Here is a 25,919-nt window from a genome sequence, read left to right as displayed (position 1 = left end):
GGCGCTCACCTGAGGGCTGGCCTCGCTGAGGGGGCACACGCTGACGTTGAGGGCGTTGCAGAATTCCAGGGGGTCCTTGGTGCCCCCCAGGAGGGACAGGGCGTTGGCCACCAGCACCTGGGGCACGGGGGGCTTCGGGTCACCCCCAGACCCGTCCTCGGACCCTCAAAAACCTCACCTGGAGCCCTGGGCAGGTGTGGGGGCTCACCTAGCAGGTGTGGGGGGCTCACCTCTCACCTGGCAGGTGTGGGGCTCTCACCTGGCAGGTGTGGGGGCTCACCTGGCAGGTGTGGGGGGCTCACCTCTCACCTGGCAGGTGTGGGGCTCTCACCTGGCAGGTGTCCCAGCCCTTGGCCAGCTGCCGGGCGTAGTCGTTGGCCACGTGCTGCCTCTCGGTGCCGGCCACGGCGTCGTGGTGCTGCGCCACGGCCACGGCCTCGCCTCGGCGACGGGAAAACGGGGGCTCGGGGGGGGCTCAGGGGTCCCCCAGGTGTCCCCCAGGTGTCCCCCAGGTGTCCCCCAGGTACTCACGGAGCACGGAGCTGTCCCCAGGCCCGTAGGGACCGACCCGCGCCGCCGGCCCCGCCAGGGCTTCCAGCTGGCTGCAGACCTGAGGGGTGGGATTGGTGTTTGAGGAGGGGGTCCCACCGGCGTCCGAGACCCCCCGAGACCCGCGCGGGGGGGTGCCCAGGTGCCCCCCTCACCTGCAGGAAGCCGCTGCTGAGCCGCTCGTAGCCCTTGAGCGCCGGGCGGCTGCTGAAGTAGCCGGTCCAGAACTGGTGGGGCCCGTCCGAGTAGGGGAAGAAATCGTCCGTCTTGAGGGGCCTGGGGCAGCAGGGGAGGGGGGGAACACGCAGACACACGGCCGCTGACCGCCGTCCGTGCGTCCGTCCCCTCCGTCCGTCCGTGCGTCCGTCCCCTCCGTCCGCCCGTCCGTCCCGCCCCTCGCTCCCCTCACCAGGTGAGGTTGGCCCGGTGCAGCTCCCGCAGGTAACACGAGGGCGTGGAGTACAGGGCGTGGACGCGGCTGCCGTTGGCTTGCTGGGGACAAAGGGGAGGGGCTCGGGGAGGGTCCGGGGGGGGGTTTGGGGACACCCGAGGGGGTCTGGGGACACCCGAGGCGCGCGGGGGGGGGGTTTTGGGGGGGCCAGCCCCTCACCCGGGCGTTGGTGTGGGCGATGAGCTTGTCCAGGTTCTTGAACCACAGGTGCGCGTTCTCGTAGTGGAAGTCGGAGCCCATGGTCATGAGGATGTGGTTGGTGCGGTACTGCTGGGCCTGGGGAGGGGGGGGGACGCGGCTCGGGACCCCCGCCCGGGGCACGGGGACACCCAGGGACCCCATCCTGGGGGACAGGGACACCCGGGGACCCCGTCCTGGGGGACAGGGACATCCAGGAATTCCATCCCAAGGCACAGCGACACCCAGGGACACCCAGGGACACCCAGGAACCCCATCCTGGGGCATGGGGACACCTGGGGACACCCGGGGACCCCGTCCTGGGGGACAGGGACACCCGGGAATCCCGTCCTGGGGGACAGGTACACCCGGGAATCCCATCCTGGGGGACAGGGACACCCGGGAATGCCATCCTGGGGCATGGTGACACCCAGGGACACCCCAGAATCCCATCCAATCCCCAAGAGGGGACAGGGACCCCCATTCCCTCCATCCCAGGGGCACAGGGACCCTCGGGACCCCCGGGCCCTGAGGGCAGCCCCAGCTCCCCCCCGGGGGTCCCGGCCCCCCCCGTGTCCCCCCCCCAGGACCTGCGTGGCCGCGGCCCCCAGGAAGGAGTCGACCACGGCGTCCACGTTGCGCTCGGGGCCGTCGCCGTCCACCAGCGGCGCGTCGGCGCAGAGCTGGTCCCAGCACAGCCCGGCCGGGGGGTCGTAGACGTTGGGCAGGATCCCTGGGGACAGGGCTGTCACCTCCCCTGCCACCGCCACCGGGGACAGGGGACAGGGCTGTCACCTCCGGGGACAGGGGACAGGGCTGTCACCTCCCCTGCCACCGCCACCGGGGACAGGGGACAGGGCTGTCACCTCCCCGGCCACCATCGGGGACAGGGGACAGGGCTGTCACCTCCCCAGGCACCGCCACCGGGGACAGGGGACAGGGCTGTCACCTCCCCTGCCACCGCCACCGGGGACAGGGGACGGGGCTGTCACCTCCGGGGACAGGGGACAGGGCTGTCACCTCCCTGGCCACCGCCATCAGGGACAGGGGACAGCACTGCCACCACCGGGGACAGGGGACAGGGCTGTCACCATCGGGGACAAGGGACAGGACTGGGGTCACAGCTGGGAGTGGACAGAGTGCGACAAACAATGGGGACACGATGGGGACAGGAGAAAAGGGGTTGGGGACACTGGGAGTGACACCAGTGACATGGGTGGGGACAGGAGAAAAGGGGCTGGGGACACTGGGAGTGACACCAGTGACATGGGTGGGGACAGGAGGGTTGGGGACACTGGGAGTGACACCAGTGACATGGGTGGGGACAAGAGGAAGGGGCTGGGAACCCCCTGGGAGGGGACGAGGGACAAAGCCTTGGGAAGGGAGATGACAGGAAGAGTTCGGGGGTCCGGGGTCACTTTGGGGTCACTGGCAGGGGGTCCCGGGGGCAGTTCGGGGGTCCCGGGGCAGTTTGGGGGTCCCGGGGGGGTCCCGGGGGCGTCACCGGTGAAGATGTCGGCCTGGGGGGGCTCCAGGCTGCTGCTGCCCCTCCAGAGCAGCTCCAGCTCCCGGCGCTGCAGCCGCACCCACTTGTCCTGGTGATCCACACGGCCCAGGAAGAGCCCGTCATAGCCCATCTGGGGGTCACAGGGGTCCCCAAAACCCCGTCAGAGCCCAGCTGGGGGTCACAGGGGTCCCCAAAACCCCGTCAGAGCCCATCTGGGGGTCACAGGGATCCCCAAAACCCCGTCAGAGCCCAGCTGGGGGTCACAGGGGTCCCCCAAACCCCATCAGAGCCCAGCTGGGGGTCACAGGGGTCCCCCAAACCCCATCAGAGCCCATCTGGGGGTCACAGGGGTCCCCAAAACCCCGTCAGTGCCCAGCTGGGGGTCACAGGGGTCCCTACCTAGACTTGGGGGGCATTGGGAATACCAAAGGTGAGTTTGGGGGTGCTGAGAAGGTGTTGGGGTGCAGGGGAAGGTTTTGGGGATCCCCAAGCTGATCTGGGGACACAGGAGCAGGTTTGGGATCCCCATTTGGGGACACAGGAGCAGTCTGGGGATCATCCCCAGGCCGATTTGGGGACACAGGATCACTTTTAGGATCCCCATTTGGGGACACAGGGGCAGGTTTGGGGACACAGGAGCAGTTTTAGGGTCCCCAGGCCGCTCTGGGGGATCCCCAGGCTGATTTGGGGGGTCCCCAGGCTGCTCTGGGTGGTCCCCAGGCCGCTCTGGGGACACAGGGGCAGGTTTGGGGACATAGGAGCAGTTTGGGGATCATCCCCAGGCCGCTCTGGGGGGTCCCCAGGTCGCTCTGGGGACACAGGGGCAGGTTTGGGGACACAGGAGCAGTTTTAGGGTCCCCGGGCCGCTCTGGGGGTCCCCAGGCCGCTCTGGATGGTCCCCAGGCCGCTCTGGGGGTCCCCGGGGCGCCGCACCTGCGCGAAGGTGGCGGCCAGGTGGCGGGCGTGGCCGAAGGGGTCGATCTGCCAGGCCACGCGCGGGGTGCCGCAGGCCCCGAAGAGGCGGCGCAGGAGGCGGCGGCCCAGCGCCAGCTGCTCCAGCGCCGGCCCGTAGTGCGCCGCCGCCTCGTCGCTCATGCACCAGCCGCCCCCCACGAACTCCAGCCGGCCTGGGGCGGGGACAGAGCGCGCCCCAAAACCCCTCAGGGGACACCCCCGGGCACGGCTGTCCCCAGATCTGGGTGTTGGGGACACCCCCGGGCACGGCTGTCCCCAGATCTGGGAGTTGGGGACACCCCCGGGAACAGCTGTCCCCAGATCTGGGAGTTGGGGACACCCCCGGGCACGGCTGTCCCCAGATCTGGGTGTTGGGGACACCCCTGGGAACAGCTGTCCCCAGATCTGGGTGTTGGGGACACCCCTGGGAACAGCTGTCCCCAGATCTGGGTGTTGGGGACACCCCTGGGAACAGCTGTCCCCAGATCTGGGAGTTGGGGACACCCCTGGCATTGCTGTTCCCCCAAATCTCAGTGTTGGGGACACCCCTGGATTGGCTGTCCCCAAATCTGGGTGTTGGGGACACCCCTGGCATTGCTGTTCCCCCAAATCTCGGTGTTGGGGACACCCCTGGCATTGCTGTTCCCCCAAATCTTGGTCACACAGAGCCCAGACCCCCAGCCCAGTGCCCCCCATGATCCTCCCAGTGCTCCCAGTGTCTCTCCCAGTGGCTCCCAGTCACTCCCAGTGCCCCTCCCAGTGCCCCCCAGTCACTCCCATTGCCCCCAGTGTCTCTCCCAGTGCCCCCCAGTGCCCCCAGTGTCCCTCCCAGTGCCCCCAGTGTCCCTCCCAGTGCCCCCAGTGTCTCTCCCATTGCCCCCAGTGTCTCTCCCATTGCCCCCAGAGTCCCTCCCAGTGCCCCCAGTGTCCCTCCCAGTGCCCCCCAGTGCCCCCAGTGTCCCTCCCAGTGCCCCCAGTGGCCCGTACCCTCCTGCACCAGCTCCCTGAGCAGGCTCCTGGTGGCCCGGTCCTGCTGCCGCCACCAGCGCGCCAGGAACGCCACCTCGGCGTAGACGAAGCGCCGGGAGGGGTCGGCGGCCAGCTGGGCCACCACCGAGTCCAGGATGTACTGGACACCGGCGTGCTGGTCCCAGTTCCGCACTGGGGACACGGGGCACGGCGTCACTGGGGGATACTGGGGACACTGGGGGATACTGGGGCACGGGGCAGGGCGTCACTGGGGACACTGGGGACACTGGGGGATACTGGGGACATTGGGGGGCACTGGGGACACTGGGGGATACTGGGGGACACTGGGGACACGGGGCACGGCGTCACTGGGGATACTGGGGGGCACTGGGGGATACTGGGGACACAGGGCACGGCGTCACTGGGGATACTGGGGGGAACTGGGGGATACTGGGGACACGGGGCACAGCGTAACTGGGGATACTGGGGGGCACTGGGGGACACTGGGGACACTGGGGACACTGGGGACACTGGGGGGACGTGTCCCGCTGGCATCCTGGGGACAGGGGACATGCACAGGAAGCCCCGGGGGTGGCTCCTCGGGGCTGGGGACAGCGGGGACACACGCAAAGCGCCCGGTGACAGAGCCAGGGTGACACAGGGCAGCCGGGGGGGGGGCCCAGCGGTGTCCCCGGGTGTCCCCCGTGTCCCCACGCACCCCCGTAGTAGTACTGATCCACCGTCTTGAGCCAGCCCACGTCGTCGTGCGAGTGCGGCACCAGGTGCACGTTCAGCATGTCCGGACGGGTCGGGGGGCACGACTGGGGGGGGTTCGGGGGGGGGCTGAGACCCCGGGGACGCCCCGGGACACCCCCGGGACCCTCCGGAACACCCCTGGGACCCCCCAGAACACCTCAAACACCCCTGGGACCCCCCCAGGACACCCCGAACACCCCCGGAACACCCCCGGGACCCCCTGGGACACCCCCGGGACCCCCTGGGACACCCCCGGGACCCCCCCCCCCAGGACACCCCGAACACCCCCGGAACACCCCCGGGACCCCCTGGGACACCCCCGGGACCCTCTGGAACACCCCTGGGACCCTCCCCCCAGGACACCCCAAACACCCCCGGGATCCCCCGGAACACCCCCGGCCGCTGCCCCGGGGGAACCGTTGGGCTCAGGAAGCGGTTGCAAAACCAATGGCCGCAGTTCCCCTTTCCTCAGTCCACCCCAGTTCTCGCCTCCTCAGCGTCCCCAGTGCCCCCAGTTCTCCCAGTTCCCGCCTCCTCAGTGCCCCCAGCCCACCTCAGTGCCCCCAGTCCTCCCAGTTCCCCTTTCCTGAGATCGCTCCGGTGTCCCCTCAGCCCCTCCCGGTGTCCCCAGCCTACCCCGGTTCCCGTTATCCAGGGCGCCCCGCTACCCCCAGCCCATCCCGGTGCCCCCGGCCCATCCCGGTGCCCCCGGCCCGTCTCTCCCAGCGCTCCCGGTCCCACCTGGTACCCGCAGCCCGCGGCCGCCCCGAGCAGGAGCAGCAGCAGCGGCACCGCCGCCGCCCCGGGCACCGCCATGACACCCGCGGTCACGTGACAGCGCCCTCACATGACACGCGGGCTCGCCCCCGCCCGCTCCCTCCCCCCGCCCTCCTGCCGCAGCCAATGGGCGGCCGGAGAAAAGGGCGGCAGCCGCGCCTCGCGTCCTGATTCGCTGCTGCTGCCCCGAGGGGCGGAGAGCAACGGGACGGCGCGGGGAGGGGGGCAGGAGGGACAGGAGCCAATGAGGAGGAGGAGCGCGCGTGATTGACAGCTCTCCGTGAGGGCGCTGGCAACGGCGGGAAACGAGCAGCGGCCAATGAACGGTGGAGGCTCCCGAGGCCCCGCCTACGACGAGTCCCCTTCAAAGCCCCCGAGTCCCCTCGGTCCCCTCAGAGCCTCCCTCAGAGCCCCTGAGTCCCCATCAGAGTCTCCTCAGAGTCCCCGAGTACCCTCAAAGCCCCCGAGTACCCTCAGAGCTTCCCTCAGAGTCCCCGAATCCCCTCAGAGCCGCCTCAGAGTCCACTCAGACACCCCGAGTCCCCTCAGAGCCCCCTCAAGAGACCCCTCAGAGTCCCCGAATAGCCTCAGAGCCCCCGAGTACCCTCAGAGTCCCCTCAGAGCCTCCCTCAGAGTCCCCAAATCCCCTCAGAGCCCCTGAGTACTCTCAGAGCCGCCTCAGAGTCCACCCAGACACCCCGAACCCCTCAGACCCTCCGAATCCCCCTCAGAGCCCTGTCAAAGCCCTCTCAGAGACCCCCTCAGACACTCTGAGTCCCCTCATAGCCCCCGAATCCCCTCAGAGCCAGCCAGCCTCAGACCCTCCGAGTGCCCTCAGACCTCCCAAACCTCTCAGACCCTCCGAGTCACTCTCAGAGCCCCCTCAGACACCCCAAATTCCCTCAGAGCCCCCTCAGAGCCCCCGAGTCCCTGCAGAGCCGGCCAGCCTCAGACCCTCCAAGTGCCCTCAGACCCCCAAACCCCTCAAACCCTCCCAGTTGCTCTCAGAGCCCCCTCAGAGCCCCCCAGGACTCCCCCCGGCCGTTCCTCCCTCTCCCGGGGGGCTCCCCCGTCCCCTGGTGAGGTACACACAAACCACAGCAGTGCCACGAACCCCTTTTATTGCCCCCGCGCGGTCCCCCCACCCCGGTCCCCGTCACCACGGCGGGGACATGGGCTGGGGGTTCTGCAGGTACGACATGACCACGGCCGAGATGGAGAGCCTGGGAGGGTACACGCAGCCGTCAGAGACCCCCCCCAAACGCGGCCCGGGACCCCCCAGGACCCCCCCGGGCACTCACATGAAGCTGCTCATCATTTGCTTGGTGTCCTCGGAGCTGCGCGAGTTGGCGAAGCTGATGAAGGAGCAGTAGACGGCGATCCAGGCGCACCACTTGAGCTGCGGGACCCCCGGGACGGCCCCGTGAGACCCCCGAGCCACCCGCGGGGATGGCGCTGAGACCCCCCCCGAGACGCCCTGGAGACCTCCGGAGAGCCCAGAGACCCCCGAGGACAGCCCCGAGCCCCGCTGAGCACCCCCAGGAGCTCTCTCTGCTCCTCCCGCCCCCGAATTCCCCTCAGCACAGGGCCCGGGGCCGATCCCGGCCGGTGCCGCCGGCAGCTCCCGGTGCCCCTCCGCGCCCTACCTTGAGCATGAGCCCGCACATGCTGAACACCATCCCCAGCAGGTTCATGTAGTCGGGGGTCGGGTCTTCCAGCGCCGGGTTGGTCTCGGTGGCCGGGGGCTTGTACCTGGCGAGGGGAAGGGGGCTCCGTCAGGACCCCGCGGATGCCGCCGTCCCTCCCGCGGCTCTGTCAGCGCCTCCCCGCCGGGTCTCTCCGCGCTGCCCGCGGTCCCACCTGGCCACCTTGCCGGGTCTCCGCGGGTCCGCCATGGCCCCGCCGCCTTCGCCGCCTCTTCCGCCGCCGCCGGAAGGGGCCCGGCCCCATCCCCGGTGCCGCCCCCGGCCCCATCCGCGGTACCGGCCCCGCTCCAGCCATGGCGTTCCCGAGGCCGCGGCCCGCCCGGCCCGAGCTGCCCCGGCAGCGGGTGCAGACCCTGCAGTGCGGGCAGGGAGCGGTGCGGGCCGCCCGCTTCAACGGTGAGACCGGGGATACCGGGAGGGAACGGGGGGGAAACGGGGGCCGGGGGGAGTGAGCAGGACCCGGGGATGGAGGTGCCGGTGCGGCGATCCCGAGGGTGGAGGTACCGGTGCGGGGGTCCCGGGGATCAGCCGGTGTCCCGGTGATTGAGGTACCGGTGCGGGGGTCCCGGGGATCAGTCGGTGTCCCGGTGATTGAGGTACCGGTGCGGGGGTCCCGGGGATCAGTCGGTGTCCCGGTGATGGAGGTACCGGTGCGGAGGTCCCGGGGATCAGCCGGTGTCCCGGTGATGGAGGTACCGGTGTGGGGATCCCGGGATCAGCCGGTGTCCCGGTGATGGAGGTACCGGTGCGGGGGTCCCGGGATCACCCCCGTTCACCCCCGCAGCGGACGGGAATTACTGCCTGACGTGCGGCAGCGACAAGACGCTGAAGCTCTGGAACCCGCACAAGGGCACAGCCCTGCGCACTTACCAGGGCCACGGCTACGAGGTGCTGGACGCCGCGGGGTAAGCAGGGGCTCCGGGGACCCCTCCCCGCCTCGGGGGAGCCCCGCCGCGCTCACCGGAGCCCCCCGCGCCCCCGCAGATCCTTCGACAACAGCCAGATCTGCTCCGGCGGCGCCGACAAGGCCGTGGCGCTCTGGGACGTGACCACGGGGCAGGTGGTCCGCAAGTACCGGGGACACGCCGGGGTGAGGAGGAGTTGAGGGTCTGGGGTGGGATTTGGGGAGGGGGATTTGGGATCCTGCCCGCGGGTCGCGACACCGATTCCCTGCTTCTCCCGCAGAAGGTGAACTGCGTCCAGTTCAACCAGGAAGCCACTGTCATTGTGTCCGGTGAGAGGGTGCTTTGGGGGACACCCTGCAAGCCCCGGGACATCCCTGCGCCCCCTTTTCCCACCCTGATCCCCATTTTTTTTTTTCCCCCAGGCTCCATCGACTCCACGGTGCGGTGCTGGGACTGCCGCTCCCGCCGCCCCGACCCCATCCAGGTGTTGGACGAGGCCAAGGACGGCATCTCCAGCGTGAAGCTCTCAGCCCACGAGATCCTGACGGGGTGAGGGACGAGCGCGGGGATTGGGGACCACCCCCCGGAAAATTGGGGACCCCCCCCCTAAACCTCCGTCCTCCCCGCAGCTCCGTGGACGGGCGGGTCCGGCGCTACGACCTCCGCACGGGGCAGCTCTGCTCCGACTACATCGGCAGTGAGTGGGGCCTGCGGGAGGGCCCGGGGGGAGCTCCCAGAGCTCGGGGGGGGCTCCGCGGGACCCCCCAACCTCCCCGTGTGCCCCCCCAGGCCCCATCACCAGCGTGTGCTTCAGCAAGGACGGGCAGTGCGTGCTGGCCGCCAGCCTGGACTCCACGCTGCGGCTGCTGGACAAGGACACCGGGGAGCTGCTGGGCGAGTACGGCCCCCCTCCGGGTCCCCGCTCTGTCCGGGGGCTTCGGGGGACCCCCGGCTCACCCCGCGCCCCCTCCCCAGGTACACGGGTCACCGCAGCACCACGTACAGGCTGGACTGCGTCCTGAACGAGCAGGACACGCACGTGGGCTGCGCCTCCGAGGACGGCAGCGTCTACTTCTGGGACCTGGTAGAGGTGAGGGAGGGTCCCTGGCTGGGGTGGGGGGGTGTTTGGGGACGCCCCCGACCCTCGCTGAGCCCCGGTGTCCCCCCAGGGTTCGCTGGCGCTCAGCCTGCCCGTGGGGCAGGGCGTGGTGCAGTCGCTGGCCTTCCACCCGCGCCTGCCCTGCCTGCTGGCGGCCACCCAGGGCCAGGTGACGCTGTGGCGCGAGGACAACTTCCAGCCCGACGGGGACCCCGGCACCTGAGCGGGACCCCCGGGAATAAACCCCGAGCGGAGACCCTGCCGTGCTTTATTGGGAGCCGGAATAAATAAACACGAGCGCTGCGGGGAGGGGGAGACGAGGGGGACACGGGGACAGCGGGGTGCAGGCGTGGGGGGCCCCTGTCCCCCCCCCCAGGGGGATTCACCCCACTGTTCCCCACGCTGTGGGCAGTGCTGAGCCGGGAGCCCCTGCAGCGAGGGGGGCTCAGCACACCCAGAGCTGAGCCTGGGGGGTCCCCCACACCTCGGGGGTCCCTCAGACCTCGGGGGTCCCTCAGACTTTGGGGGTCCCTCAGACCTTGGGGGTCCCTCCAGCCTCGGGGGTCCCTCCAGCCTCGGGGGTCCCCGCGGGCACCGGGAAGGCGTCGGCTCTCCGGGCGAACGTCTCTGCCACCAGCAGCGGGAACACGAGCGAGGCGTCGGCGTAGACCTGGCGCAGGGCAGGGGGGGTCAAGGGGGGGAGAGGTCCCCCCTCCAACCCCGGGCTCCCCAAATCCCCCCCGGGCCCCCCCAACCTTGACGGGGGTGGCGTCCACGCGGATCTTGCCCCAGGACACGGCCTCGTCCGGCCGCGCGCCCGAGTCGGAGCCGTCGAACTCCTGCGCCGTGTTGACGTAGACGGAGAAATCGGCGCCGTTCCTCTGCCCGGGCACACAGCGGGGTGAGCCCCCCGCCCAATCCCACCCAGCCCCGGGGGTCCCAAACCCCCTCCCCAGCAGACGGGGGGTCCCCTCACCATGAGGTTGGCGTTGGCGATGTGGTGCTTGACCAGGCCCCCGCCCAGGATGATCATGCCGGTCTTGGGGGCGAAGATGGCCTGGGTGTTGATGAGGCGCAGGTCTGCGGGCACACGGCGCGGTCAGGGCGCCCTGGGCGCGCCCCAAATCCCCGGGGGCGCCCCGGGGACGCGCTCACCCTCCACGATGTCCAGCACGAGCCCCGGGCGTTTGTAGGAGTGGAAGAAGATCATGTCCCCCAGGGAGCCGTCGGTGAGCGCCGGGCTCAGCACCGGGATGTTGTTCTGCGGGGGGACGCGGTGACGGCCGGCGGCACCCGGTGGCACCCCTGGGGACGCCCCCGGAGCCCCTCCCGGTGCCCCCGGTACCTTCTGGGCCCAGTAACAGATGGACTCGGGGTTGTTGATCTCCTTGCCCAGCCGGGCGATCATCCGGGACGGCGTCCACCGCACGCCCTGCGGGGACCCGGCTCAGGGACCCGGCCAGGGGGGCCCAGGTGTGCAGGGACCCCCCCAAACCCAGCCCAGGTGTGCAGGGACCCCCCCAAACCCAGCCCAGGTGTGCAGGGACCCCCACAAATCCATCCCAGGTGTGCAGGGACCCCCCCAAACCCAGCCCAGGTGTGCAGGGACCCCCCAAACCCAGCCCAGGTGTGCAGGGACCCCCTTCCAGCACTGCGGGGCCCCAGGGGTGTCCCCCAGCCTCACCTGCGTGTCCTGCTCGTCCACCATCCGCTCCAGGATGGGCATCAGCCAGTCCTCGAACTTGCAGTAGTTGTCATTGGGCACCAGCAGGTTCCCGATCCTGAAGGAACCCGAGATGTCCCCAAGGTGTCCCCCAGGTGTCCCCGAGGCGTCCCCAGCCCCCCGTGCCCCTGCCCCGGACCTGTTGATGCCGTTCTCCCGCAGGTCCCGGCCCCGCAGGTGGAAGTCCCCGATGTAGGTGGGCGCCAGGCACTTGATCAGATCCTCCTCGACACCCCCGGCCGTGGTCACCAGCACGTCCACCTGCCGGGGCGGGGGCAGCGCCTCAGGGACCCCGGCCGTGCCCACCCTGACCCCACGGGGAGCCCTGGGGACACCCCGAGGGCTCCCGGCACCGGGGTGGGTGGGACAGCAAAGCCTCTGACTGCCCGAGGTGCCCGGTGTCCCCACGGCGTGCTCGCTGTCCCTACGCCAGCCCTGTGTCCCTGGCCCCATGTCCCCGTGTCCCTGTCCCCTGTTCCCGTGTCCCCATGTCCCTGTCCCTGTGTTCCTGTGCCCTGTCCCTGTCCCCTGTCACCATTCCGCGCTGCACCAGGTAGCGGATGCTCTCCCTGTGTCCCTGTCCCCATGTCCCTGTCCCCATATCCCTGTCCCTGTCCCCATATCCCTGTCCCTGTCCCCGTGTCCCTGTCCCTGTCCCCTGTCACCATTCCGCGCTGCACCAGGTAGCGGATGCTCTCCCTGTGTTCCTGTCCCCATGTCCCTGTCCCCATGTCCCTGTCCCTGTCCCCATGTCCCTGTCCCCTGTCACCATTCCGCGCTGCACCAGGTAGCGGATGCTCTCCCTGACGCCGGAGCTGACGAGGTTGGAGGTGAAGCCCAGGAAGATGGTGCAGCCCGAGGGCGGCCGCGGCCCGGCCATGGCCGCTCGCTCCCGCTGCTCCGCGCTCAGCGGCTCCAGCTTGGCCGCGATCTGCGGGGAGGAGGGGAATGGACACCGGGGGGGGGTCGCAGCGGGCCCGGACCCTCCCGGTGCGATCCCCCCCCGCGCCCCCGGGGCCGCACCATCCGCTCGATCTCGGCCACCGCCTGCGCGAAGCTCGTGGCCTGGAAGCCGGTGGTGCGGAAGGAGCGGAGCAGCGCCGCGTGGTCCGCGCCGCCCGAGAAGTCGTAGCCGCGCACCGGGAGAGCCTCGGCCGGGAGGGCCCCGCTGGGCCGCAGCACGGCCCGGAGCGCCTCTCCCGGCGCCTCTCCCGGGGCCGCCATGGCTCCGCCGGGCCGCTCAGGGCGCCGCCATCTTGGGCCGCGCCCCCCGGCCCGCGCGGCTGCGCGCTGCCCTCCGCCGTACGGCGGTACTGGGCGCCGCCATCTTGGGCCGCGCCCCCCGGCCCGCCTGTGCCGTACAGCCGCGCGCCGCCATCTTGGGAGGACGGCGGCCGCGGAGGGACGCGATTCCCCCGAATGCGAAAAGGCGCCGATGCACGGAGGAAGTCCCGGAACGGCCGCAGCGCCCCCAAATCCGCCCAAATTCACCCCGAAGCCGCGGCGGGGGAACACGAGCTCCGCTCCAGTCCAATCCTTTAATACCCGCGATCAGGCGGCGGCTCCCAGCCCCACCCACGTCCCGGAACCGGGCCCGGACCCCGCGGGGTGCGGCCGGAGCTCCCCCGCCGTCGTCAGGTCCGGAGCCTCCACACCTCGACCGAGAGTCCCCCCGAGGCCGCGGCCACCACGTCCCCATCCACGCTGATCTGGGGGGGACCGAGGAGCGTCAGGGGGGGCATCCCGGGGGGGCTGCATGTGCACACGCGTGTGCGAGGGCCGGGGACAGCTCCTCACCCCGTTGAGGACGTCGTCGTGCGTCCAGGAGCAGATGGTGCGGGGGGGATCTGTGGGGATGTGGATCTGCAGGAGAGGCAAAGCCGGGGCTCAGCGGCTTCCCCAGCCCCTCAGGGACCCCCCCAGGCCCCTCAGGACCCCCCAGCCCGGCCCAGCCCCGCGGGACCGAGCCGTGCAGGCCCCCACCCGCAGCGTCCTGTCCGTGGACGTGGTGTAGAGGGAGCCCAGCGAGTGCCAGAGCCCCGTGATCTGCAGCCGGTGCCCCACGTCGAAATACTGCAGGAGGGAACAGAAACCCTTCGTCAGGCCAGGAAGCGGGGGGGTCCTGCCCCTCCGGGATCCCCCCGGGACCCGCCGAGTCCCTACCCGAGCGGGCTGGAAGCCGCCGCCGCCGCTGCCGAAGAGGTACACGCGGCCCTGGTTGTCGCCAGCCCAGAGCTGCGAGCCCCGGTAGGACATGGAGAGCAGGTAATTGTCCAGCTGCGGAGGGCACGCCCTGAATGTCGCCGCCGAGGCCTCGGGGGACGCTCCAGGGGGGAGGATCCGCGCGGGGAGGGGTCGCGGCCCCCACCTGCAGCCGCTGCAGGACGGCGCCGGCGCGGCGGTCGAACACCACGAGGGTCCGGTCCTCGCTGCCCGACACGATCAGCCGCTCGTCAGCCGCCAGCGACAGCACCGCGCTGGCGTGGGGCTTGTAGCTGCTCACCTGGGCCTGCCCGGCTGGGGGGGGGGGCGCGGGGAGGGGTCAGCGGAGCCCCCCCCAGAGCCCCCAACCCCGCCCAAAGCCCCCCTCTCCGCCCCGGTACCTCGCGGGTCGTACACGGTCACCGTCTTGTCGTAGGTGCCGGTGACGAGCACGTCGGGGCGGTACGAGAGGCACAGCACGGCCGCCTTCTCCCTGGGGGAGCGGGGGCTCAGCGGGGACCCCCCCCGGGCCTCCCCCAGAGCCCCCCCGAGCCCCCCGGGCCGTACCGGATCTCCCCGAACTGCTGCCCCTCGGCCGCCAGGTCCCAGAGCTTCACGGTGCTGTCCCAGGAGCCGGAGCAGACGCGGGCGTCGCGGGCGGCCAAGCACCAAACCCAGCCCTGGGGGGACCCCGAGGCGCTGCCGGAGCCCGGATGCGCCCCCCCGGGATCTCCCCCCGCCTCGAGGGGGAGTTTTGGGGGTCGTGGGTGGGGGTCGGATCCGCACCTTGTGGGTCCCGCTGCGCCCCGAGCCCAGCGCCTTCACCAGAACCTTCCCGGGGGGGCCCCGGCCCAGCTCCCGCAGGTCCCAAAGGTTCACATTGCGGTCGCGGCCCCCCGAGACGCACAGGGACCCCCCCTGGCAGCGGGGAGGGGGCACGGGTGAGCCGGGGACCCTCCTGGAGACCCCCCCGAGCCCCCCCACCCCGGGGTCCCACCTGCAGCAGGAGCACCGAGTCCACCGAGGCGAAGTGCCCCTCGTCCAGGGAGAAGTGCTCCATGGGGGCCCCCCCGGCCCCCCAGCGCTCCAGGTGCTCCTCCAGATCCTCGCAGGCGGCCGCCCAGTCAAACCCTTCCTCTGGGGGGGGCCCCGAGATCACGGGGGGGGCCACGGGGAGGGGTCCCAGAGACCCCCCCAGAGGCACCGGGGGGCTCCGCGGGTGAGGATCCCACCCAACGCCGAGGTTTGGGGGGCCCGGGAGGGTCCCCAAAGCCCCGGGTGAACCCTCGGGGGGGGGCCCCGCTCCCATCCCTGAGACACCCCCGGCTCCCCGGAGCACCGGGGGGGTCAAGGGGGTCCCCCAAAACCACGGGTTCGGCCCAAAGGGGGGGGTCCCGATCCCCCCCGAGCCCCCAGACCCACCTGGCAGCACCGGGAGGGGGCGGCGGGCGCGGCGCTGCAGGCGGATCCGCCAGAGCGCGGCGTCCCGGGCCAGGTCCCGCAGGGCGCGGCACACGCGGGGCAGCACCCAGCGCACGTCCCGGGCCCGCAGGAAGGCGCAGATTCGCAGCAGCAGCTCCGGAGGCAGCGCCAGGAGCCCCCCCGTGCCCGCCGCCGGCCCGGCCGGATCCTCGGGAGAGGCGGCGGCGGGCGCGGGGGGACCGTCCATGGCTGCGGAGGGGAACGGGGTCAGCACCGAGCGCGGCCCGCACCGAACCGGGGCATCGGGACAGTGGGAAACCAGGACAGCGGGACACCGGGACCCGCCCGAACCGGGGCCACGCTCCCCCGGATCCCCATCCAGTTCCGCCCGGTACCGGGATTCCCCCCTAAATCACCGATCCCCGATACCGGGGCCTCTCAATCACCGCTCTCCGCTCCCTCCCCCGGTACCGGGACCCCTCAATCACCGCTCCCCGCTCCCTCCCCCGGTACCGGCTCCCGGCCCAGCCCGGCCCGGTCGCGTCCCGTCGCCAGGGCCACGGCGGGAGCCGCTTCCGGCGCGACGCGCGAATCAGCCAATGGAGCTCCGCGCTTCGCGTGACGTCATCGTGCTGCGCCGGAAGCGAGGCGGGCGCGGCCGCGGCGGCGCCGGGACCCCCGGGACCCCCGGGACCGGCCCCGTTCCCCGCCCCCGGTAACAAAGGACACGGACACGGCGCACGGTTCACAACGGCTTTTCTTGTGCCGCCCGACGCGACACAACCGGCTCCCCGCGCCCTCCCCCCCGCCACACCCGCCCCCTCCCTTTAAAACGGTAAAAAAAAAAAAAAAAAAATCACAAAAAAACAAACAAACAAAAAAAAACGTAACGAAAATAATTTAAAAAAAAACCGTAACGGAAACGCGCAAATCAAACACGCGGGACGCGGCACCGACTCGCTCACGACGAAGCACAACGGCTGCGGCTCGGCCCCTCCCCCAGGCCCCTCCCCCCGCCCGGGGCTCGCCGCGCTCCTGCTGTGGGGGAGGGGCGGGGGGGGGGCCCCACGGGGGATCCGCCCCTCCCCCCCCCCCCACGCCCCCGGCCCCGAATTCCGCCCCTCCCCCACCGGGGATCCGGGCCCCTCCCCCACCGGGGATCCTGGCCCCTCCCCCACCGGGGATCCGGGCCCCTCCCCCACCAGGGAACCGGGCCCCTCCCCCCCAGCCCCTCCCCCCCCTCCTCCCCGGGGGGGTCCCAGCCGCTCTCGGGGCCCCCCCGGGCACCGGCCCCGGTTCCCCCCGGTTCCCCCCGTTATCCCCGAGCCGGGGGGAGGGGCCGGCCCCGGCCGTGGGGGAGGGGCGATGAGGCTCCCCGCCCCTCCCCTCCCCCCCCCGGGGGGTGTTTGGGGGTCCCCCCCCCTCCCCCCGCGCCTGCCCAGGGCTCCCCCCGCGCTCAGACCCCGTAGAAGGCCGCCAGGCGCTCCTTGAGCAGCGGCGGGAACTGCTCCGAGAACTGCTGCCAGTTCTGCTCGCCCACCTGCGCCTTGAAACCCTGCAGGATCTGCGGGGGACAGCGGGTGAGACCCCCGAGACCCCCGGGAGACACAGGGGAGACACCCAGAGACCCCCGGGAGACACCCAGAGACCCCCAGAGACCCCCGAGACCCCCGGGAGACCCCCGGGAGACACCCAGGGACCCCCGGGAGACACCCAGGGACCCCCGGGAGACCCCCGGGAGACACCTGAGACCCCGGAGACCCAGAGAGACACCCAGGGACCCCCGGGAGACCCCCGGGAGACACCCAGAGACCCCCGGGAGACACCCAGAGACCCCGGAGAGACCCCTGAGAGACACCCAGAGACCCCCGGGAGACCCCCAGGAGACACCCAGAGACCCCGGAGAGACCCAGAGACACCCCAGACAGACCCAGGGGCCCCCGGAGAGACCCCCGAGAGACCCAGAGTCCCCCAGGGAGACCCAGGGACACCCAAAGAGACCCAGAGACCCCTGGGGACATCCCCAGAAATACCCAGAGCCCCCTCAGAGTCCCCCGGAGATCTCCAGAGACCCCCCTGAACTCCCCAAAAGACCCCTGGGATCTCCCAGAGCACCCCAAGTGCCCCCCAAGACCTCCCCAGAGCCCCCCAGGCCCCCACCTTGTAGAACATGTCCCTCAGGTCGTCCTTGGGGCTCACCCAGGACGCCACGGCGTCGCAGAAGAAGATGAAATCCTGGAGGGGAGCGGCCGCCCCCAAAAACGGGGTGTTGAACCCCCAAAAGGAGGTGTTCAACCCCAAAACCCAGGTGTTCAACCCCAATCCAGGTGTTTTACCCCAAACCCCAGGCATTTTACCCCAGCCCCAGGATTTTTACCCCAAATCCAGGTGTTTATCCCAAAATGAAGCATTTCCCTCCCCAAACCCAGGTGTTTTACCCCAAAATGAAGTGTTTTACCCCAAAATGAAGTGTTTTACCCCAAAATGAAGTGTTTTACCCCAAACCCAGGCGTTTTACCCCAAACCCCAGGTGTTCTACCCCAATCCAGGTGTTTTACCCCAGCCCCAGGTGTTTTACCCCAAACCCAGGTGTTTTACCCCAAACCCCAGGTGTTTTACCCCAAAATGAAGTGTTTTACCCCAAACCCAGGTGTTTTACCCCAAAATGAAGTGTTTTACCCCAAATCCCGGTGTTTTACCCCAAACCCAGGTGTTTTACCCCAAACCCCAGCCGTCCCCGCCCCGTGCCCCGTACCTGCACCACGCCCCCCGGGTTGACCCCGATCATGACGCAGATCCCGCGGAACGCCGAATCCTTCTCCTCGTTGTCGCGGATGTTCCGCAGCGACGTGCACCTGCCCGGGCAGGGGGGTGACATCTGGGGTTCAGAGCCCCCTCCCCACGCCCCGGGGGACCCCCGGGAGCCCCCCCAGGACTCACCAGGGCCGGATGAACTGCGGCAGCATCGGCGCCACCTCCTGCGGGCACACGAAGCCCAGGCGGCCGATGGTGATGGCTGGGGACGGGGTTTGGGGGGGTCAGGAGGATTTGGGGAGGGGTCCCGGGGGTCTCCTCACATCCAGAGGCTCCCCCCCGAGCCCCCCCCCGCCCCCCCAGGCCTCACCCGTGTTCTCCAGCAGCGTTTTGGGGGTGTTGGGGCGGTTGATGATCTCCACCAGGTTGTTGAGGACCATGGGGACGTAGGGCTGCATCTCGGCCCCTGGGGGGGACACCGGGGCTCAGGGGGGGGCGCTGGGGGGTTTTGGGGGGGCTCTGGGGAGTTTTGGGGGGCTCAGGTGTTTCGGAGGCTCAGGGGGTTTTGGGGGGGCTCAGTTGGGGTCAGGTTTTGGGGTGCTCTCAGGCAGGCTTTGGGCTCTCAGGTGTGTTTTGGGGGCTCAGGCAGGTTTTGGGGTGCCCTCAGCCCCATTTCAGGGTGCTCTCAGCCCTGTTTTGGGGCTCTCAGGTGTGTTTCGGGGCTCACAGCCCTGTTTTGGGGGGTCAGGCAGGTTTTGGGGTGCCCTCAGCCCTGTTTTGGTGTGCTCTCAGGTGTGTTTTGGGGCTCACAGCCCTGTTTCGTGTGGTCAGGCAGGTTTTGGGGTGCCCCCAGCCCCGTTTTGGGGTGCCCCCAGCCCCGTTCCGGGGTCTCACCCATCTGCATGCAGATCTCCCCGATGGCCCAGGTCGCGTTGTTGCACACGGAGATGAACTCGGGGTTCAGGTTGGTGCCCAGGATGGGCATGAACTCGGCTGGGGAGGGGCACAGGTGAGCACAGGTGGTGCCCAGGGACCCCCCAGGGACCCCCAGGGACCCCCAGGACCCCAGACCCACCGATGCAGGGCTTGACGTGCACGAAGCAGGCCTTGGTGAGGTCACCCAGGAGCGCGAAGGAGCTCTGGCGCACCTCGGGCATCGTGTCCTGGGCAGGGGAGAGAGGAGGGGACACGGGGGACAGGGGAGGGGACACGGGGGAGGGGACACGGGGGACAGGGGAGGGGACACAGGGGACAGGGGACACAGGGGACAGGGGAGGGGACAGGTGAAGGTGGGAGCTCCCCCATGGGGTCTGGGGGCTCAGGGGGCTCAGCGTGGTTCAGGTGGGTTCAGGGGTGTCTCAGGGGTCTCAGGGTGGGTTCAGGGGTGTCTCAGGTGGTTTCAGAGTGTCTCAGGTGGGTTCAGGGGCCTCAGGGTGTCTCAGGGGTGTTCAGGTGGGTCTCAGGGTGGGTTCAGGGGCCTCAGGGTGTCTCAGGGTGGGTTCAGGTGGGTTCAGGGTGGGTTCAGGGGTCTCAGGTGGGTTCAGGGGTCTCAGGGGTATCAGGGGTGTCTCAGGTGTCTCAGGGTGGGTTCAGGGTAGGTTCAGGTGGGTTCAGGGGTGTCTCAGGTGGGTTCAGGATGGCTCAGGAAGGTTCAGGAGTGGCTCAGGGTGTCTCAGGGTGGGTTCAGGGGTGTCTCAGGGGTCTCAGGTGGGTTCAGGATGGCTCAGGTGGGTTCAGGGGCCTCAGGGTGTCTCAGGTGAGTCTCAGGTGGGTTCAGGGGCCTCAGGGTGTCTCAGGGGTGTTCAGGTGGGTCTCAGGGTGGGTTCAGGGGTCTCAGGGTGGGTTCAGGGTGGGTTCAGGGGTGTCTCAGGTGGGTTCAGGATGGCTCAGGAAGGTTCAGGAGTGGCTCAGGGGCCTCAGGGTGTCTCAGGGGTGTTCAGGTGGGTCTCAGGGTGGGTTCAGGTGGGTCTCAGGGGTGTCTCAGGTGGGTTCAGGGATCTCAGGGTGTCTCAGGGGTGTCTCAGGGGTGTCTCAGGGTGGGTTCAGGGGTGTCTCAGGTGGGTCTCAGGGGTGTCTCAGGTGGTCTCGGGGGGCTCGGGCCCCTCACCTGCATGCACTGGAACAGCAGGGTCATGATGTTGGAGCGAGCCACCAGCTGCTCCACGTGGCCGCCCAGCCCCTCGGCCAGGCCGCTCAGCAGGTCCAGAGCCACGATCATGAAATCCTTGTCGGGGGCCTCGTACTGCTCGGGGTGCTGGTTGTACATCTGGGGGGGCAGCGGCGCCCCCTGAGCCCCACGAGCCCCCCTGACATCCCCTGAGCCCCCCTGACATCCCCTGAGCCCCCCTGAGCCCCCCTGAGCCCACCCTGAGCCCCCCTGAACCCCCTGAGCCCCCTGAGCCCCCTGAACCCACTCTGAAGCCCCCTGACCCACCCCAAGCCCTCTGAAATCCCCTGAGCCCCCTGACCCCACCCCGAGCCCCCCCGAGCCCACCCTGAACCCACCCTGAGCCCCCCTGAAATCCCCTGAGCCCCCCATGAGACCCCCCCATGCCCCCCAGACCCCTCCTGACCCCCCGTTACCCCCCCTTATGACCCCCCCTGACCCCTCCCTGGACCCCCCCAGACCCCCCTGACCCTCTCTGAGCCCCCCTCGACCCCTCCTAACCCCTTGTGACCCCCCCAGACCCCGCCCGGGCTGACCATGGCCTGCGCCAGCGTTTTCTGCACCAGGGTGACGCAGCGCTGGTACACGGGCTCGCAGTAGGGCAGGAACCCGCTCTGCAGCGCCGTGGCCACCGACGACAGGCACTGGGGACACACGGGGACACGGGGGACATGGGGGACAGCTGGGGACACACCCACCCCACCTGGGGACAGCTGGGGACAGCTGGGACACACCCACCCCACCTGGGGACACACGGGGACACGGGGACACGGGGACATGGGGGACATGGGGGACAGCTGGGGACACACCCACCCTCACCTGGGGACACACCCACCCCACCTGGGGACACACGGGGGACATGGGGGACACTGGGGACACACCCACCCCACCTGGGGACACACCTGAGACACCTGGGACACACCCACCCCACCTGGGGACACACGGGGACACGGGGACACGGGGGACAGCTGGGGACAGCTGGGGACAGCTGGGGACACTGGGGACAGCTGGGACACACCCACCCCACCTGGGGACAGCTGGGGACACTGGGGACACACCCACCCCACCTGGGGACACACGGGGACACGGGGGACAGCTGGGGACAGCAGCTGGGGACAGCTGGGGACACACCCACCCTCACCTGGGGACACACGGGGACATGGGGGACATGGGGGACAGCTGGGACACACGGGGACACGGGGGACAGCTGGGGACAGCAGCTGGGGACAGCTGGGGACACTGGGGACAGCTGGGGACAGCTGGGGACACTGGGGACAGCTGGGACACACCCACCCCACCTGGGGACAGCTGGGGACACTGGGGACAGCTGGGGACAGCTGGGGACACTGGGGACAGCTGGGACACACCCACCCCACCTGGGGACAGCTGGGAACACCTGGAGGCACCTGGGGACAGCTGGGACACACCCACCCTCACCTGGGGACACACCCACCCTCACTTGGGGACACACCCATGCTCACCTGGGGACACACCCACCCTCACCTGGGGACACACCCACCCTCACCTGGGGACACACCCACCCTCACTTAGGGACACACCCACCGCACCTGGGGACACACCCACGCTCACCTGGGGACACACCCACGCTCACCTGGGGACCCCCCCGCGCTCACCTCCAGCAGAGGGAACAGATCCTTGTCCTCGTCCTTGAGCTCGTTCCACTTCTGGATCAGCGGCGGCATCAGCTTCTGGATGTACTCCTGTGGGGCAGGGAGCGTGTCACCTGGGGGGACACACCTGGGGACACCTGGGGACACCTGGGGGACACGGGGACACCTGGGGACATCAGCTTCTGGATGTACTCCTGTGGGGCAGGGAGCGTGTCACCTGGGGAGGGACACACCTGGGGGACATGGGGACACACCTGGGGACACCTGGGGACACCTGGGGGACACCTGGGGACACGGGGACACCTGGGGACATCAGCTTCTGGATGTACTCCTGTGGGGCGGGGAGCGTGTCACCTGGGGGGACACACCTGGGGGACATGGGGACACACCTGGGGACATCTGGGGGACATGGGGACACGGGGACACCTGGGGACACCTGGGGGACACGGGGACACCTGGGGACATCAGCTTCTGGATGTACTCCTGTGGGGCAGGGAGCGTGTCACCTGGGGAGGGACACACCTGGGGACATGGGGACACACCTGGGGACACCTGGGGACACCTGGGGACACCTGGGGACATCAGCTTCTGGATGTACTCCTGTGGGGCAGGGAGCGTGTCACCTGGGGGGGGACACACCTGGGGACATGGGGACACCTGGGGACATGGGGACACACCTGGGGACACCTGGGGGACACACTGAGGGGTTGGGAACACAGCAGGTGACACCCAGGTTTGGGGACACGTGACACAGCAGGTGACACAGGAGGTGACACAGGAGGTGACACAGGAGGTGACACCGGCCGTGCCCTGAGGCCCTCAGAGCAGAGACATCCACAGGGGGAATTCGGGATTCGAATGTCTGTGGTCATCACCGGGCTCGGACAGCGCTGGGGACACCGGGGGGACACCGAGGGGACACCGGGGACACTGGGGGACACTGGGGGACAGTGAGGGGGACAATGGGGACACTGGGGGACACTGGGGGACAATGGGGACATCAGGGGGACACCGGGGGGACAGTGAGGGGACACCGGGGACACTGGGGGACACTGGGGGGACAGTGAGGGGGACACTGGGGACACTGGGGGACACTGGGGACACTGGGGGACACTGGGGGGACAGTGAGGGGGACACTGGGGGACACTGGGGGACAATGGGGACATCAGGGGGACATCAGGGGGTCACCGGGGGGACAGTGAGGGGACACCGGGGACACTGGGGGACAATGAGGGGACACTGGGGGACACCGGGGACATCAGGGGGACACTGGGGGACAACGAGGACACTGAGGGCACACGAAAGCACACCAAGGGGACACCCAGGGGACACCAGGTGACACCAGTGACCCCGGTGACACCACGGGACATCAGGGGACACCCCAGGGACACCAGAGGACACCAGGTGACACCAGTGACCCCGGTGACACCAGTGACACTGGGGACACTGAGGGGACACTCGGGAACACCCAGGGGACACCCCGTGACCCCGGTGACCCCCGGTGACCCCGGTGACCCCGGTGACCCCCCAGTGACCCCCAGTGACCCCCCAGTGACCCCCCGGTGACCCCCCGGTGACCCCGGTGACCCCGGTGACCCCCCGGTGACCCCCCGGTGACCCCGTGACACCCTGGTGACACCCCGGTGACCCCCCGGTGACCCCGGTGACCCCCGGTGACCCCCCGGTGACCCCCCGGTGACCCCGGTGACCCCGGTGACGCACCGGCTGGTTGAGGTGGTGGCCCACGGAGTCGGCCAGCGTGCCGATGGCGTCGTAGAGGATGAGCAGGTTCTTGTGCTGGTACTTGCCGAAGGCGAACACCAGCGTGTCCAGGATGAAGCTCAGGTACGGCACCAGCTCCGTGCACGCCTCCTCCTCCAGCGTGGCGAAGGCGCTGCGCGCCGGGGCGCCCCAGAAACAGCGCGGGGTCAGGGAGAACCCCAAAAACAGCGCGGGGACCCCAAAAAACACACACAGGGACCCCAAAAACAGCGCGGGGTCAGGGAGGACCCCAAAAACAGCACGGGGTCAGGGAGGACCCCAGAAACAGCACGGGGACCCCAAAAATCACACACAGGGACCCCAAAAACCAGCACGGGGTCAGGGAGAACCCCAAAAAACACACAGGTGCCCCAGAAACACAGCGCGGGGTCAGGGAGAACCCCAGAAAATGGGGACACCCCCAAAAAAACACAACGTGGGGCTCAGATCCCCAATGTCCCCACTGTCCCCAGTGTCCCCAGGGTCCCTAGGGTCACCTGCAGTTTCCCAATGTCCCCAGTGCCCCCAGTGCCCCCCAGTGCCCCCCGTGTCCCCACTGTTCCCCGTGTCCCCAGTGTCCCCAGTGTCCCCACTGTCCTCAGTGTCCCCAATGTCCCCAATGTCCCCTGTGTCCCCAGGGTCACCTGCAGTTCCCCACTGTCCCCAGTGTCCCCAATGTCCCCGATGTCCCCAGTGTCCCCTGCAGTGTCCCCAGTGCCCCCCATGTCCCCAGGGTCCCCAGTGCCCCCCATGTCCCCCGTGTCCCCAGTGTCCCCCGTGCCCCCCGTGTCCCCAGGGTCACCTGCAGTGTCCCCCGTGTCCCCAGGGTCCCCAATGTCCCCTGCAGTGCCCCCAGTGTCCCCCGTGTCCCCAGGGTCACCTGCAGTGTCCCCCGTGTCCCCCGTGTCCCCAATGTCCCCAATGTCCCCAGTGTCCCCAATGTCACCAATGTCCCCAGGGTCACCTGCAGTGTCCCCAGTGCCCCCCAGTGCCCCCCGTGTCCCCCGTGTCCCCCGTGTCCCCAGGGTCACCTGCAGGCCGCCTCCTGCACGCGCTTGTTGCCGTCCAGGATGCGCTGCAGCAGCTCGGTCATGAGCGGTTTCAGGTAGAGCTCGGGCGGCTGCGCCACCACCCAGTGCGCGTAGCGGCTGAGCGTCCAGCAGGCGATGGAGCGCACCAGCGCCTTGCGGTCCGCCAGGCAGCGGATCAGGTGCGGGATCAGCTCGGGCAGGTACGGTACCATGCCCTGCATGCAGCCTGCGGGGCAGGTGTGGGGTCAGGTGTGGGGTCAGGTGTGGGGCCAGGTGTGGGGTCAGGTGTGGGGCCAGGTGTGGGGTCAGGTACGGCACCATGCCCTGCATGCAGCCTGCGGGGCACGGCTGGGGTCAGGTGTGGGGTCAGGTGTGGGGTCAGGTGTGGGGCAGGTGTGGGGTCAGGTGTGGGGTCAGGTGTGGGGCCAGGTGTGGGGTCAGGTGTGGGGTCAGGTGTGGGGTCAGGTGTGGGGCCAGGTGTGGGCACCATGCCCTGCATGCAGCCTGCGGGCAGCGGATCAGGGTCCTGGGGACACCAGGACACAGGGACATGGGGACAAGGGGACACCGGCATGGGAGAGGGGGGTTTGATCCCGAGGGGCGCTGCCAGAGTCACCTCAGGATAGGGATTGTCACCAGCCAGGGCAGGGATTGTCACCACAGGGATTGTCACCACAGGGATTGTCACCTCTCAGGGACTGTCACCTCTCAGGGATTGTCACCCCAGGGATTGTCACTACAGGGATTGTCACCTCTCAGGGATTGTCACCCCAGCACAGGATCTCCACCCATCAGCAATTTGAGGCTTCCCCAGCTCTGGGATCCCCTGGATCAGGCTGGGGCCGTGTTTGGGGTCCCTCTAACCAGGACAGGGCTGTATTTGGGGTCCCCATGGCTGTGTTTGGGGTCCCCAGGGCCGTGTTCAGGGTCCTCAGCTCTGTCTGGGGCCGTGTTTGGGGTTCCCCAGACCAGGACAGGGCTGTGTTTGGGGTCCCCATGGCCGTGTTTGGGGTCCCCAGGGCCGCCTTCGGGGTCCCCCCGTGCCCACCTTCGGCGATGGCCCCCAGCACGAGGATCCCCGACTCCTTGACCACCCACTCGAGGTGGAAGAGCAGCTCCTTGAGCAGCGGCAGCAGGTGCGGCAGCAGCTCCTCGCGGAACACGTTGGCCAGGACGTCCAGCGCCGCCGCCGAGCACTTCCCTGCGGGCGCGGCCGCGTCACGGGCGCCCCGGGACCGGGGGGACCCCGAAATCCACGGGGAGGGACCCCGAAATCCACGGGGGGAATGCAAAATCCACGGGGGGGAGCCCAAAATCCACGGGGGAAACGCAAAATCCACAGGGAGGAACCATAAACCCACAGGGGCACCCCGAAATC

General features: G+C 69.7%; 6 protein-coding genes across 8 annotated transcripts in view; 1 reads left to right on the top strand and 5 right to left on the bottom strand.

Annotated features, from left to right (window-relative positions):
* LOC120764713 (lysosomal alpha-mannosidase-like) overlaps positions 1–6,191 on the bottom strand; it is a 7,640-nt gene extending 1,449 nt beyond the window's left edge. The window contains exons 1-12 of the mRNA XM_040088733.1: positions 6,105–6,191; positions 5,326–5,428; positions 4,626–4,799; positions 3,618–3,811; positions 2,682–2,814; positions 1,768–1,910; positions 1,160–1,276; positions 959–1,041; positions 705–825; positions 532–610; positions 332–441; positions 4–117 (exon numbers count right to left, since the gene is read on the bottom strand). Of these exons, the coding sequence (XP_039944667.1) occupies positions 4–117; positions 332–441; positions 532–610; positions 705–825; positions 959–1,041; positions 1,160–1,276; positions 1,768–1,910; positions 2,682–2,814; positions 3,618–3,811; positions 4,626–4,799; positions 5,326–5,428; positions 6,105–6,179 (1,446 nt within the window). The 5' untranslated portion in view covers positions 6,180–6,191. The remainder of the gene's footprint in view (positions 1–3; positions 118–331; positions 442–531; positions 611–704; positions 826–958; positions 1,042–1,159; positions 1,277–1,767; positions 1,911–2,681; positions 2,815–3,617; positions 3,812–4,625; positions 4,800–5,325; positions 5,429–6,104) is intronic.
* A 1,053-nt stretch (positions 6,192–7,244) lies between these two features.
* Positions 7,245–8,093, bottom strand: LOC120764744 (PAT complex subunit Asterix). Its single transcript, XM_040088778.2, has 4 exons — positions 8,001–8,093; positions 7,787–7,892; positions 7,442–7,539; positions 7,245–7,363 (listed from the first exon to the last, which is right to left on the bottom strand). Exons 1-4 carry the CDS (start codon positions 8,033–8,035, stop codon positions 7,297–7,299), a joined length of 306 nt encoding a protein of 101 aa, XP_039944712.1. The 5' UTR covers positions 8,036–8,093; the 3' UTR covers positions 7,245–7,296.
* Positions 8,094–8,120: 27 nt separating this feature from the next.
* On the top strand, positions 8,121–10,106 carry LOC120764754 (WD repeat domain-containing protein 83-like). Its single transcript, XM_040088794.1, has 9 exons — positions 8,121–8,242; positions 8,631–8,751; positions 8,831–8,936; positions 9,032–9,080; positions 9,174–9,300; positions 9,381–9,448; positions 9,541–9,649; positions 9,727–9,841; positions 9,921–10,106. The coding sequence occupies exons 1-9, from the start codon at positions 8,140–8,142 to the stop codon at positions 10,071–10,073; spliced, it is 951 nt and encodes a 316-aa protein (XP_039944728.1). The 5' UTR covers positions 8,121–8,139; the 3' UTR covers positions 10,074–10,106.
* Positions 10,105–12,825, bottom strand: LOC120764752 (deoxyhypusine synthase-like). 3 transcript variants are annotated; one of them, XM_040088791.1, is made up of 9 exons: positions 12,597–12,825; positions 12,343–12,504; positions 11,713–11,834; positions 11,535–11,631; positions 11,196–11,282; positions 11,006–11,111; positions 10,827–10,930; positions 10,606–10,731; positions 10,105–10,520 (listed from the first exon to the last, which is right to left on the bottom strand). In XM_040088791.1, exons 1-9 carry the CDS (start codon positions 12,795–12,797, stop codon positions 10,383–10,385), a joined length of 1,143 nt encoding a protein of 380 aa, XP_039944725.1. In that variant the 5' UTR covers positions 12,798–12,825; the 3' UTR covers positions 10,105–10,382. The 3 variants fall into 3 exon arrangements, with proteins under 3 accessions (XP_039944725.1, XP_039944726.1, XP_039944727.1); XM_040088792.1 differs by having other exon boundaries at positions 10,606–10,689; XM_040088793.1 differs by lacking the exons at positions 12,343–12,504; positions 12,597–12,825 and adding an exon at positions 12,109–12,139.
* Positions 12,826–13,062: 237 nt separating this feature from the next.
* Positions 13,063–15,444, bottom strand: LOC120764751 (F-box/WD repeat-containing protein 9-like). The gene is made up of 10 exons (XM_040088790.2): positions 15,198–15,444; positions 14,773–14,912; positions 14,562–14,693; positions 14,343–14,455; positions 14,177–14,268; positions 13,942–14,090; positions 13,737–13,850; positions 13,557–13,646; positions 13,371–13,436; positions 13,063–13,282 (listed from the first exon to the last, which is right to left on the bottom strand). The coding sequence occupies exons 1-10, from the start codon at positions 15,442–15,444 to the stop codon at positions 13,208–13,210; spliced, it is 1,218 nt and encodes a 405-aa protein (XP_039944724.1). The 3' UTR covers positions 13,063–13,207.
* A 1,179-nt stretch (positions 15,445–16,623) lies between these two features.
* Positions 16,624–25,742, bottom strand: LOC120764745 (transportin-2-like; the record flags this gene model as incomplete). The annotated part of the gene is made up of 13 exons (XM_040088779.1): positions 16,624–16,761; positions 17,358–17,432; positions 17,953–18,052; positions 18,138–18,213; positions 18,322–18,417; positions 18,846–18,944; positions 19,027–19,114; positions 20,059–20,217; positions 20,655–20,762; positions 21,753–21,839; positions 23,472–23,643; positions 24,542–24,767; positions 25,590–25,742. Coding segments are annotated over 13 exons (1,547 nt in total), but the record flags the coding sequence as incomplete, so codon positions are not given.
* Positions 25,743–25,919: the final 177 nt, after the last annotated feature.

This window comes from Hirundo rustica, chromosome 36 (genome assembly GCF_015227805.2).
Source record: "Hirundo rustica isolate bHirRus1 chromosome 36, bHirRus1.pri.v3, whole genome shotgun sequence".
In the NCBI taxonomy this organism is placed as follows: domain Eukaryota; kingdom Metazoa; phylum Chordata; class Aves; order Passeriformes; family Hirundinidae; genus Hirundo; species Hirundo rustica.
This window is presented reverse-complemented; position numbering and strand designations above follow the sequence as displayed.

Excerpts from the sequence above, each read along its gene's own strand:
- LOC120764744 (XM_040088778.2), bottom strand. The coding sequence starts at position 8,035 with ATGGCGGACCCGCGGAGACCCGGCAAGGTGGCCAG. Across the intron at positions 7,540-7,786 it reads TGTGCGGGCTCATGCTCAAG|CTCAAGTGGTGCGCCTGGAT; the intron begins GTAGGGCGCGGA and ends GGGGTCCCGCAG. Across the intron at positions 7,364-7,441 it reads CAAATGATGAGCAGCTTCAT|GCTCTCCATCTCGGCCGTGG; the intron begins GTGAGTGCCCGG and ends GTACCCTCCCAG.
- LOC120764754 (XM_040088794.1), top strand. The coding sequence starts at position 8,140 with ATGGCGTTCCCGAGGCCGCGGCCCGCCCGGCCCGAGCTGCCCCGGCAG. Across the intron at positions 9,650-9,726 it reads ACCGGGGAGCTGCTGGGCGA|GTACACGGGTCACCGCAGCA; the intron begins GTACGGCCCCCC and ends CCCCCTCCCCAG. Across the intron at positions 9,842-9,920 it reads ACTTCTGGGACCTGGTAGAG|GGTTCGCTGGCGCTCAGCCT; the intron begins GTGAGGGAGGGT and ends GTGTCCCCCCAG.
- LOC120764752 (XM_040088791.1), bottom strand. The coding sequence starts at position 12,797 with ATGGCGGCCCCGGGAGAGGCGCCGGGAGAGGCGCTCCGGGCCGTGCTG. Across the intron at positions 11,283-11,534 it reads TGGACGAGCAGGACACGCAG|GGCGTGCGGTGGACGCCGTC; the intron begins GTGAGGCTGGGG and ends GGGTCCCCGCAG. Across the intron at positions 10,732-10,826 it reads TCGCCAACGCCAACCTCATG|AGGAACGGCGCCGATTTCTC; the intron begins GTGAGGGGACCC and ends GTGCCCGGGCAG.
- LOC120764751 (XM_040088790.2), bottom strand. The coding sequence starts at position 15,444 with ATGGACGGTCCCCCCGCGCCCGCCGCCGCCTCTCCCGAGGATCCGGCC. Across the intron at positions 13,851-13,941 it reads CCGTCCTGCAGCGGCTGCAG|CTGGACAATTACCTGCTCTC; the intron begins GTGGGGGCCGCG and ends TGCCCTCCGCAG. Across the intron at positions 13,437-13,556 it reads CCACGGACAGGACGCTGCGG|ATCCACATCCCCACAGATCC; the intron begins GTGGGGGCCTGC and ends CCTCTCCTGCAG.